Below are 12744 nucleotides of genomic sequence, written 5' to 3' on the forward strand. Positions count from 1 at the left end.
ACCCACAGTACTGCAGGTCTTCGTGCACTGTCGGGCGGCATCTTGCTCTGGCTCTCTGCTGCACAGTCCTCATGACTGAATCTCCATCCGATCTGCAAACAAATCACTATTGTTCTTAGGAACCTGAATCCTCCTGAGCTAATATGAATTCAGCCTCAAGCATCTGTCTGTAATCCACTTTCTTTGATTTAACAAAGTTTGTTCACATTATTAGATTTCAACCTTCTCAGGACCACTCCTGCAGCTGTAACATCCATGTCATCCCCTGTCTGTTCTCAGTCCAACTGCCGTCTTGCACTGTCTCACGGATTATGTGTATGTCTCTCTCTCTCTCTCTTTCCCTTAGCCTGCTGCTTTGCTACCTCTACACCCACAGCTCTGTCTGCTGCTTTGTACATTATGTATGCCGTAGGCCCATTAATACAGTGTACCACCCCTTGCATTCCTGCTGTTCGGCTTTGTCTGTGCAGCACTGGTTTTCCTGTTTGAATCATTGCAGAGGGTTGTTACAGAGGTGAAAATCTCTTTACTCTCAAGGACAATTTGTACAGCAGATGCTGTCACCGACGGCCACTGTATATTCCACAGAGCCCTCATAAAATGCTGTTGACATCCTCAATGACACCCTTTCTCACCGCTCGGCTGCAGGGGACAGGTGATTACTGATAGATGTCCTGTTGACAGTGCAGCTGTCCTTTGTTGTTAGAAACATCTGGTGGAGGTCAGCGCTCTCCGTTCTCAGGCTGCGATGCTGGCGGTGGTGTTGGTGGTGGAGCAGTCGTGTGCAACCACCAGCATGTTCACGCAACGGCCACGTGTGCACTCGTGCATGTCTGTTTCTGTCTCATCAGCCACTGTCAGTACAGGCCGTCCTTGGTGGTGGAGGTGTGCGTGGTGGTGGAGTCGTCGGGCAGGGAGCCCCGGCGGCCTGGTCGTGACCAACAGTTCAGAAGGTGCTGCAGCTCTCTGGACACGCTGCTGGAGAAAGCTGTGTAGATCCACGGGTTGGTGCAGGAGTTCAGACTGGCCAGAAGCATCAGGATAGTGAAGGCCACTCCTAGAGGACACACACAGATGCACGCACACACACAAAAAGGAAGAAACACACACAAAAAGGAAGAAGAAGTTAAGTGCATAAACATGTGCAAATACAGACACAAGAATGTACACACTCATAAAAATGTTCAGCTTGACTAGTGGTGAACATTCTTCCAGCTGTGGGCAGATGATCACAACGTGCACAACATTGTCCTCTTCTTGCTTATAAAACAGACATAAATATGTACAACATCTATTCAGTTTGAAAATAAAGCATTCAGGATAATTGTTTTTTTTTCTTTTTTCCGCAACAGAAACAGGACTGTAAATACCCTAGAGGGCGAAATCCTACATACTTCCCTTTTCTGTTTTCCATTTTTTCCTCTTTTTTTGTAGCTACAATAAGTCATTTACCTAAAATATTCTTATTTCACTGTGGTCAGCTGAGGACAATAGGAACAAACTGCTTGTTGAATAGAAGGCTGATAATAATCAGAGTGTGTGGAGCTGTTTGCCAGTAAAGACTGGTGTGTGTGTGTGTGTGTGTGTGTGTGTGTGCACGTGTGTGTATTCAAGCTTACGTGCCTTGCACTGTGTTTCTGTTTGTGATCTTCATTGTGTTTTCAAGCTGCTGCCAGGGATCATTGTTGATGAAACGTCAACATCTGGCCACGTTGCAAAATCAGCAGGGGATGTAAATAGGTTATTTACTTGCCGAGGGTGTTTGCCTATAGCTTCACATCAGAGGACACCCACACGGTCCATACTATCAGCCACAAATTAGGGCTGTACTGGCCATAGTAGCTTAATCTCTGGCTGCCAGTGAAGGCATCATCAGATCCAAGATATGCCCCAAAATGTGGGTCTCCAATGTACGAGTTCAAACAAACTTTTCAATGTTGTACTTCACTCACTGTTACCACATCTAAGCTGGAGTTTGTCTTTGCAATGAGTGGGATTATGTTTCGACTCACTGAGATGGACAACAGCATTGATCAGAGGTTGTTGTTATAAACCAGACTCAGTCACTTGTGGCTGCCTACAGGGCAGAGGAGATAAGGTTTGCACATTTAGTGCAATTAAGTGGATAAACTGGATTAAAGGGGATCAATGCAGCGGAGAAAAACAACTTAAATTATTCATTTTGAGTGCTTATAAAACGGATGTCTGTTTGTTTGTTTTTTTGTGGGTGGATTGCAAGCAACGGGAATGTTGCAACAAGGGACCAAAGCTCTTGGAAATCAGGCCGGTGACTTGGGTAAACAGGACCCAGAAAACATGTTTGTGACTGACCTTGATCTGGAGGGGTGGGGTCCCAGGCGGCCCACAGCTGGACGATGAAGAACGGTGACCAGCAGATCGTGTAGACCAGCACAATCACCAGAGTCATCCTCACTGTCTTGGACATGGCTTTGGTGATGCTTGGAGGTGGGGCAGCTGGGGGGTGAGGGGGAACAAAGTCCAGGGAGCAGCGGGGGGAGCCTGAGGCCAGCTCATAGGGCACGTAGGACTCCTGGCAGTCTGAGGTGTTGAGTGTTTGCTGCTGCGTTGGCGGTGGTGTTGTTGTTGCTGTTGTTGTTGTTGTTGCTGTCGTATGTTCACCACAGCAACTGCTATACTGGATGGAAGACGGTACATAGTCGTAACACTCTTCCACTTGGCTGTTATGTATGTTACTGTTAGGGCCGTTATTGGCGCCCTTCAAGTGCTGTCCTCCTCTCCCGTCCCTGCCCCCACCCCCGGACGTCCGTCTCCCCCTCTCCCTGGCCCGCTCATCATCCTTCTTAAAGCTGTGGAAGCGGAAGAGGATCTCATTTTTCTTCAACTCAGCCATCACCACCCTCTCTGACTTCAGGTAGATGTTGTTGTGAATCTCTCTGAAGATTCTTATCTAGGAAACAGGGATAATGAAGTGAGTTAGCACAGTGTAAAAAGACTGAAACAAGGCATTGTTGAAAGGCTCAGCAGCCTGAGGGGTTAGGTTTTATGACTGACACCTGCCAGACTCAGATTCATGTCTTTGCTCTTGGAGACAATCTTTTATGCATCTCTCCTCTAACATTGACAGGATATTAGAAACAAAAGAGTGTGTGTTGGCCTTCATGTCAGACATTTTTATGCTATTAAAGTCAACTACTCCTCTGAAACAATACGCATAGCTGCCATAAACATTTATTGATGCAAAGTCTCCCGAGCAACTAAAACAATAATTTGAATTTATGGGCTGATAGGTGATTCATGCTTGTAGCTGTTTTTCCTGAATTTAAAGATTGTTAAAGCCAAAGGTTGTGCTTCTGCCAACTTTAAAAATAGCTTTATTAGACTACAGTTTGACAAGCCTCTCCATCCGCATTTCTATCCACTCAGTACTAGCAAAGTACAGCTGCATCATCATACTTCTGAAAAAGTGTCTGAAGTGGCCTCTCGATTTGAAATGCGATAATGAAAGAGGGTCAAGGATTCTATGTTTGGCACAGATCTGGTACATTCCTCTTCCTGGCAGGAGCTTCTTCGAGTGGGCAGATTTTCTGAACACCCGTCTCAGCAGTGGTCCTCAAAGTGCTGTGTTAATTAGGGGAAATAGCTGGACCCTGGAAATATCTTTCCCTAAATAGAGCAGCAGGGCTGATGGGAGGCAGCCCAGAATGCCTATCCGCCATGGGATGCTACATAACACCAACCACAATTCCCAACGGGTTATCAAACAATGCCTGCCAAATGCACCTGCCATGAAAACAAAACAACATTTCATTCATGCCACACGCTTCATTATTGGATAATGTTGCCAGCAGTCAATGGTCTTTGTGGCTGATGCAGAGATTTAGAGTCCAGCTAGTTCAACCAGAATTACCTGACAGATGGTAATGATGAGCGCAGGCAGGATGAAGACAGCCACAGTCATCCAGGTGACGTAGGCCTTCAGCCCCCACGGCTCAGCAAAGTGACCCCAGCACTCGAACACTTCAGGTGCCACTTCTGAGCGGGAGAAGATGAACACCTGACACAGACCAAACAAAAGGGGGGGGGGGGGGTTCAGCACACTCACACACATGAATGTCAGTTTCCTCCTCCATTAGCTGAACTGTAGTGAACTCATAGAGCTAAAAATAGACAACATCTTGAGTTTTACTGTAGCAATCAGGGTGTGAACACCCACTGAGACCTCATTTCCTATTTCGCCATGTGTTTGTGCATGTTCTTGCGTATGTGAGACAGGTTTTTGTTTCCCCTTGTGTTTACGCCTCCCTACCTGCGGTATGCTGAGGGCTAGTGCCAGGGCCCAGGCCACCATGACAGGGGTGTTGCAGCGGGACACCGCTCCCCCACGGTAGGCCTGCAACGGGCAGCAGATGGCTTGGTGTCGGTCCACTGTCATGGCCACTATCATGTAGGATGAAGCAAACATGCCAACAATCTGCAAGTACTTGATGCAGCGGCAAAGCACGTCTGGCCCCTGAAACCTCTCCGTGATTCTCCATATTAGCTGAGGGAGGACCTGGTTAGGAAAAGAAGAAACTTTTGGTGATTGAAATGTTGGTAACACTTTAGATTAACACATATTCACCATTAACTAGGTGCTTATTAATATGCATATAAGTAGCTTACTAGCTCCTTATTAGTAATTATTAAGCACATATTAACACCTTAGTCTACCTCTATTACACCATGAATTAAGATTTTTCCTGATATTAACTCCTAATTATCGCTTATTCATTGTAAATTAATGCATTAATGCTATACTAATTCAGAGTGATAAAGGAAGAATTACTGTTCTTGTGCTACTGCCCCAGTACAAGGCCCCAATAACCCACTGGTTGTTCACATCATAATTCAGAAACAACAATGCATTAATTTACAATGAATAAGCGATAATTAGGAGTTAATATCAGGAAAAATCTTAAATGGTGTAATAGAGGTAGAATAAGACTATGTAGAATAAGGTGTTAATACGTGCTTAATAATTACTAATAAGGAGCTATGCTACTTAGATGCATATTAATAAGCACCTAGTTAATGTGTTCCCTAATCTAAAGTGTTACCGAAATGTTTTGCCTACGTTTCTTTATGTTGTGTTTTATAGCAACTGACCTGAAAGAGGGCCACCACCAGATCAGCCAAACACAGATTGACCATGAACACGTGCATGGGCGCATTGTGCTTCCTCCTCCTCAGCAGCACCCACAGCACAAAGCTGTTGCCCAAGGTGGTGAGAGCCAGCACCACGCCGAGCACCGCGATCTCTGCTCTGGCCAGGCCCAGGTCTCTGGCCCTGGGCTGCGGGAGAGTGTGAGGTGTGGTGGTGGAGGAACCGTTCTCGGGGAACATCCCAAAGAAGGAACCCCCGCTGTGAGACGTGTTGAAAGAGTTCAGTTCAGAGACAAACAGGGATGAGGAAGAGAAGTTGTTCCTTCCTGTGGCTGCCAGAGAGGTGAGGCCTAACCCATCCCAGTCCGTTTCCACACTGATGCTTTCCATTCCTGAAAGACAAACAAAGTGTTAATGTGGGAAAGCAGCTATGACATGTTGTTTGTGGTTTATTTTAGCCATGTCTTACGCAAAAACGGCCACCGCACAGGGTCATAAGATTTTAACAAGCACAGATTTATCAACAATTTACTTGTTCTGAGTTATCAAGATAACAGCACCCGTTTATTAAATTTCCTCCAGTTGCCCTCGTATTCGTCAGCTGAGTAATTTTATACTCAGGGTTGTCCTTATCGTACCACTGAGAATACAAAGCAAAACACACAGGCCTTTTATTAAGGACCCATAATGATGATACATGTTTCACATTGCATATTATAAATAGCATCCTTTTGGCAATTTCTTGAAATTTGACAGAAAGTAATAGAAGCCAGATATTGTAGCAATCATCATGTGAATGCTGTTGTGTTTTGATACAGTCTCCATATTTTTATGAAGTTTTCAGTGTGTTTGTCCATCTCTCAATGCCTCCGGTTGTGCTTGACGCAAATCGAGCATGGTTTATTTTCTTTGCCATATTTTCTCAAGGTTGATCTGACAGCGTTCCCTCCCTATCCCACCACTCTTATTCTTTCACCTCCGCTCTCATAATCGCTCTCATCCCAGGCCTAACCCCATACATTCCTGTTTCCCCCCCTGTTTTTGTTCCTGCCCCCTCTCCTTCTTCATCATCCTCTCATACATCCATGCATTCTTTTCTTCTCCCCCAGTCACACTCTCTGTTGATCTCAATAAATTTTACGTTTATTTTTCTTTGCTTATAAATAAATGGTGCAGAAGTACGGAAAGTCGATAGGAATAATATGACAGCTTAAAAAGCAGAGTCGTGGGATGCTGGAGGCCGACTTGGTCAAATAAACTGATCGCAGAGGAAGGTCTGGAAGGAAAAATGGAGGAAGATGAAGGCAATGCGGAGAAATGTCAGGAAAAGAAATAAAAACTGAGAAAAGGCATGACAATAGAGGAGTGAAAAGAGGATGATAGGAAGGGAGGTGGTCAAATATAGCTCTAAAGACTTGCTATTCGTTATCACATAGCGTGTGTTGATTGACACCACACTGATGTGTTATTCTGACTAATGAGCAAGGAGTGGTTAGGTATACAAACAACTGGGTGTTTGGAAATTTTCCATGTCTAAGAATAGGAGGAAACCCATTGTGATCGAATTGTGCAACTGAGTGTGACTAATAAGACATTACAAGGCTGTTCTCACTGCTCTGTTGAGACCCGATGGTCAATTTGCTGGTAATAACGCACTCACCACTGGGTGCGTGAGATAACACAGCTAAACACATTGTCAAGTGCTACATGCTGGCTTTGCCACAGGAATGTCTTCAGCTGAACGCATGACAAGCCAGGCCAGCTGGACCCCCACGCCCAGCATGAAGGTATAGCTATAGATGAAAGGAAGAGAATCTGAGCAGAACCGTTGCTGTTGTGAGTTCAGTCAAATACTCTCTTCTTGTACAAGTGAATCCCTTCTGCCACACCCGGCGACCACAACACTGCCATAAATGGATAAACCAAATCAAACCTTTAGTTTTTCCTCTCCTTCTGCGTCAGCATTGGTTTAGTTAGGTTTTAGGATTCCGCTCAAATATTTGGCCTTGTCCAAAGGTCTTTGGATCAAAGCTGATAATATTCTTTGTTATTATCTGTTTATTATTTTTTCTTTTCCACATTTTTTTTAATTAGGGGTTTAGACAACGAGGTCTTTTTCCATCAAGGAATCTCCTGGCCCCTCTTTGTGGAGACCTGAGGAGCCTTGTGCCCCTCTCTGTAATTACAGCACAATTCATGAGAGGATTCTTTGTACTGCGCGGTTCTTTATACCCTCTATATAATCTCATTATGTATATTTGCCCATGTGACTAATTTCTGATGTGAAATCCCCTTTTCAAGTATGCCTCTGTGCAGATAAAACATAATGACGGAGGGATGTGCTATAATACTGATGTAGCCTCAAAAATTAATCCACAGTATTACAGTAATGTTCCCAAATATGATTCAGAAAAATGCAATAAGCAGATTAATGACTGGTAGGGAGAACCTTAATGGTGTCAAGACTTATCTGTTGCTCAGGAAAGTGTGTGTGAGGCATTTCTTTCCTGAACTTATTTTGAAAGGTCTGTTCTAGCCATCTATGAATCTTGTTTGGAGAACTTCTGAATTAGCCCCTGTTTCCTTGAATTCCTGAAGGACACAGAGTATTTTTTCCAAATATGCTCATGTGTCTCATTTGCATAGATCGTGCATCCAAGAAATCAAGATGGATTGTCTTCAATTGCTCAATGGCTCAACTAAAGGAGACCCACGGACAGCGTAAAACTTCTGGCAATGGCGTTTCCTGACCTCAGAGGAAATTCCTTATATTGGCAGTACACAGAGAAGGTAAATGTTGTCTCCAGAGCTGTGCTGTATGTGGTCTAATGTATCCATTTATGCACACTGTGTCTGAAAATGTATTCTGCTGTGCTCTCTCCTTAATAACACAAGCACAGCAGCATTCCCATCTGTCTGATCGACTTAATGTAAGGCACAAATTATTCCATGTCGGTGCTGGATGGACTGTACAGGCTGCTTTTAGTAGTTGGTGCGGTATGTTGCCTCCTGTCTTTGCTTTAAAGCTTTCACCCTGATTAATAATAGTCGATTCCTCCCATGCTTCCTTCTCCAGAGACAAACTGTGTGCAACCATCCATTTTCATGTCGTCTCCATCGTGCAACGCTCTCCCCACACTCAGGGCCACAGAGCCTCAGGGATGACAGAAACAGGTAGTTAACGTGAGCTAGAAAACATTATAGCTTCCAGCCATTCATGTCTTTCAACATGTCAGTTCTCTTTGCTCGTCATGTTCTGGTCATTAACTTCGACAAGCTACGTCATGTTTAATTTTGTTATGTGTCAAATAATCCAGGTTTAGAGTGTAATGTAGTGGAGATGTTGACCACAAACTTAATGGGAATCTAGATTTAACTTGTCCATCAGCTGGAAATGTTATGAATGTGCTCAGCTGAGTCAAACAATTTTTAACTAACATGTTGGTCAAGGCAAGAGTATTGTCTATGATCTAAAGTTCATACCAGTGTTTAGCACTGTTTTGTTATGTAAGTCATCTTGAAAATAACTGTCTTATCTCATCACCTAATCTGCCCATGATTATCATAAGTCTTCACCTCTCACCTGTTTTTGACAAAAATCAGTGCAGAACTTCCTCTAAACTGTAAATGTTTACTCTGTAAAGTCTCTGCAGTTCACTCATGGTTTAATATGTTGAAATGATTAGTAGACAAAATACATTCAAATTCAAGATGAAATGTTTGAATAAAAGCTGGATGTGAGGTAAAGTTCTGAGGAATTTGATAATAAATAGGCTGAAACTTGCACAACCTCTGCTCTGGTCCTTCAGGGAACGTTCTGCTCATGGTCTTAAGATATACCTCGCAATAACTGGAAACATTTGAATAAACACAGAAAATATGACATGGACACCAAACCTACAGTGCTTACTATTACCATATCTCTGTTTGACCATCTCTTGTGTGACAGGTAAACAAAATTTTCACTTTCCATGCACAGAGGATCATATTTGGATAATAAGACGCAGACAGTGTGCGTGACCACGACTGGTTGATTTAACACGGATCAGTCATTAACATGACGTGGTGGTGGCAGCAGTGACAGACAAAACAGGTGCTTATGCACTAGGTGCAATAATCCAAATGTAATGAATGACCCGGGCGTCACCCACCCGTCCGTCTCACATGTGCCTGTCAGTGATTAGTTCCCTACGACCAGGTTTGACCCAGTTTGATGAATGAGGACCTCTACATCATTAGCATCCCTGTCTGCACTCAAACAACCTGTTGGTATTTCCCCCCAGCTCATTTGCTCTTCCTCCTCTGTGCTATCTTTTTCATCTCTCACCTGTTGTTTTCTCTAAATCTTCACATTTATCCACCCACTTCTTTTCTCTATGTCTTTCCTCCACTCCACCCTCTGTCATTATAGATCAAAACCACACGGGTAACTGTTTTTGATATGCATATAACTCATTTTGGTTTGAATTAGCAGCCTCATTAACAGACCTTGGCAGCAGGAAACAGGATTAAAATGATCTGGCTCCTTTGAATCTAGGATGAATGAAAAATAAATATAGGAATCAAGCACTAGATCCACATCATGTGATTTACTTAAGTATTCTGTTATGCTTTCCTCTCCGTGGCAAGAGGCTGTATTTGCATACCAATCAATAGATTCTTAAACAATAAAGGTTTGGGTGAATCGTGTGGTGGTACATACTGGGATGTGCTAAATTCATCTGCATGATAAAGCAGCACTGACCACACTCTCTTCTTTAAGGCCCACATATCAGTAAATTAGATCCCAACTGGCGCTTTCACATGCAGCATAAATTCATCATCTGCATGAGTCGGCTCAATGACAGGTGGATACTTGATATATATTTATTCATTTCAATTTGTGGAGGCACCTGCCTTCTGTGCTCATTAAAAATCACATTCACAGCTTTGGATTCGTGATTTATCCCTCTCTTTCAGTGTGTGTCACTCAGCAGCTTCACCACAGACCGAAACCCATGTGGCCAATAAAAGTAAACACTTTGTTCTTTTACTGTCTTGCCCAAACAACTCATTAAATGTTAATCATGTGGGACCACACCTCATTGCACACACTCAAACAGTCATTACTTGCCCACATGGCAGCTGCGTGCGCTGCAGCACCCACTGAATTTTGTATTCGCAAATTCGCCATGAGTTTATTTCCATAATACATCAGAACTCACCGGGTCTTGGTGTGGAAGAAGCTCCAAGTCCCCTTATCAGCACTGATAAAGCCTGTTCCCGAGACCACTGTTTTTCTTGTTATGTATCATTAACCAGCACACTGCCAACAAGCATGTGCCCGAAACAAAACAGGGCCTTCCTCACGTCACACAACTGATATAAAATTCAGAGTATTCCCCCTGAAGAGTGGAAACTGGGCCACACCAGTTTAAACAGGCCTGGATGTTTGTGTGCCACATGATGAAATGAACACGATGAAATGATTCCCTGTTAGAGATCAGACTCAATTGACCATGAAAATAATAGTAATGACGAGTATGATGGTTTCTCCTGATGGTGGCTACAATCAAGGCAGTCATGTTGAGCATATTGTAAACTCTGCCAAGAAGACACATACACACACAAAAAAAGGAAGAAGCTTATGATTAATGGAAAAACCTCTCTAAAGCACTTTGGTACAGACAGATTTGAGCTCTCAATCACAAAAACTGATTTTGCCAAACGGTGATTTGTTGATTCATTCACCTACAGGGATTATCCAATTGTTATTACATTAGCAGAAACTGACTGGACAAACTGCTGTCATGGTAGAGTCACAGGCTTTCAATAAGACTTCAGCCCTGTGATTTTTCCACAATCACTTCTTCTCTGCAAAGCAATTTTTTCATATTTCCATCATCTCATATTTTGAATGAGTTGTTATGCCCCACAAATCTTCTGAATGAGACAATAAATCAGTGAGCTCTGAGGACACAGACGTGTGTGCAACACAAACACATCACTGCCCCAGGATCGCAAAACTCCCTTTTAATAATCTCAACACCTTTGATTCGCTTTTTAAAATACAGGTAAGACACACATCCACAGAGAAACAGACACACAAACACACACATGCACATAAAAGAAGAAGAGCACCCCAAGGTGAGCGTGTATTGTTTGCCCCCGTCTGCTCTGCTCTCACCTTGTTTTCAGTGCATGGTAAGCTTTCTCACGCGTATCCTTATGTCTTGGTGCTTTTTGGTCCCGTCTCTGTGACTGTAGGACAAAGCATTGAGAGCTGTCACCAACACTGTCCATTAACATTACTGTATAGCCAAGAGCAGCTCATGTTAACCCAACTTCTCCCTTGAGCTTTTTATAAACCTATGGAAAAACTTAAAGGACCAGATGTATTTTCAAGTTGGATCTGCCATAAATTATTTCCAATCAAGCTCAGCACAACACACCCTGTGTGTTCACATATAAAACATGTGTTCAAATCAGGACTGACAGGCATGGTAAACACATACTGTGAGTGTTTACTCCTTTAAAGGATTTATGTGGGGGTTGACATTCAATCATTTAGACTTGACACTGATAATTGATATGTAAACGTAAATGTAAAAACAGTTACCATTAATGCTGGAGGTTTTTTAAATTTTCAATTCATAGTCAATAAATTAATCACTTCAGGCAAAAAACTGGTTTACTATTTCCAAAAAGGTTTAGATAACATTTGTCTATCAATATTAATAATTAATCATGATAATTCATATAATGATGAAAATGACGCAAATTTTCTTTTCTTAAGAAATGTTTTGCTTAGTTCTTTGTTGTTTGTTGTGTAATTGACAATGCCACTATTTTCTGAATGTTTTAAAAGCTATTATTGTGTTATAAAATTTTAGAGAAGTTTATTAAAGTTATTATAATTAAATTAAGTTGAATTGAATTACAGTTTATTTTAGAATTAGAAAAAACTCATAAAATGCTGAATAAAGAAGTTGAGTGGCGTATTTGTGTCTCGTGAGAACATGAGATATCGTAGATACACAGGGAGATGACCTACACACGTATTGACAGACAATGTGAACAGTTTCGAGTTTCCACGACCACCGTGCAAAGTGTTTTCAGCGATTAGAGGAAAATTACTGGAAGAATTGGACTAAGACGAATTTGTAGTATAAATGTCATAATCCGTATTTGCAATCTTATTATACCATCACCACAGAGTAAATAAAAACACTTACTCACATATGATCCCGTTCAGTGCTGCAGCTGTGTGAAGAAGAAGCTCAGTTGAATTTGACCCAAAATATTCACATCTTCATTGATGTCAGTCCAAGTCCCTATGCCCGGCGTAATATCAGCTGACTCCTGAATGAATTAGGCAGGGAAATAGGAATCAATGAGTCCTCATCAAAGCCGAGCACCTTTTGTTTTCCTCTCTTGGTTAATGTGACAAAGAAATTCTGCAAGATCTCTTCAAGTCCTTTGTGTGCCTGCTGGCTGTATTGTCCTGTCTGTGTAGTAGTTCAGTAGTGTATGTCAGAGTAATCCATTTGATAGCCATGTGTGTCCCGGCTCCTTGTGCGTCACGTTAGTGCTCTCGCAATGTGCTGTGCCCCCAGCACCACCAGCAGAAATGAATTTGAG

General features: G+C 42.6%; 1 protein-coding gene across 1 annotated transcript; it reads right to left on the reverse strand.

Moving 5' to 3' along the window:
* Window positions 1-857: 857 nt before the first annotated feature.
* Window positions 858-12682, reverse strand: avpr2aa (arginine vasopressin receptor 2a, duplicate a; the record flags this gene model as incomplete). Its single annotated transcript, XM_083975019.1, has 7 exons — window positions 12339-12682; window positions 11291-11364; window positions 5128-5516; window positions 4289-4534; window positions 3890-4036; window positions 2332-2929; window positions 858-1057 (listed from the first exon to the last, which is right to left on the reverse strand). Exons 3-7 carry the CDS (start codon window positions 5512-5514, stop codon window positions 858-860), a joined length of 1578 nt encoding a protein of 525 aa, XP_083831145.1. The 5' UTR covers window positions 5515-5516; window positions 11291-11364; window positions 12339-12682.
* Between the last annotated feature and the right edge of the window lie 62 nt (window positions 12683-12744).

Source organism: Trachurus trachurus, assembly GCF_905171665.1.
Source record: "Trachurus trachurus genome assembly, chromosome: 7".
NCBI lineage: Eukaryota > Metazoa > Chordata > Actinopteri > Carangiformes > Carangidae > Trachurus > Trachurus trachurus.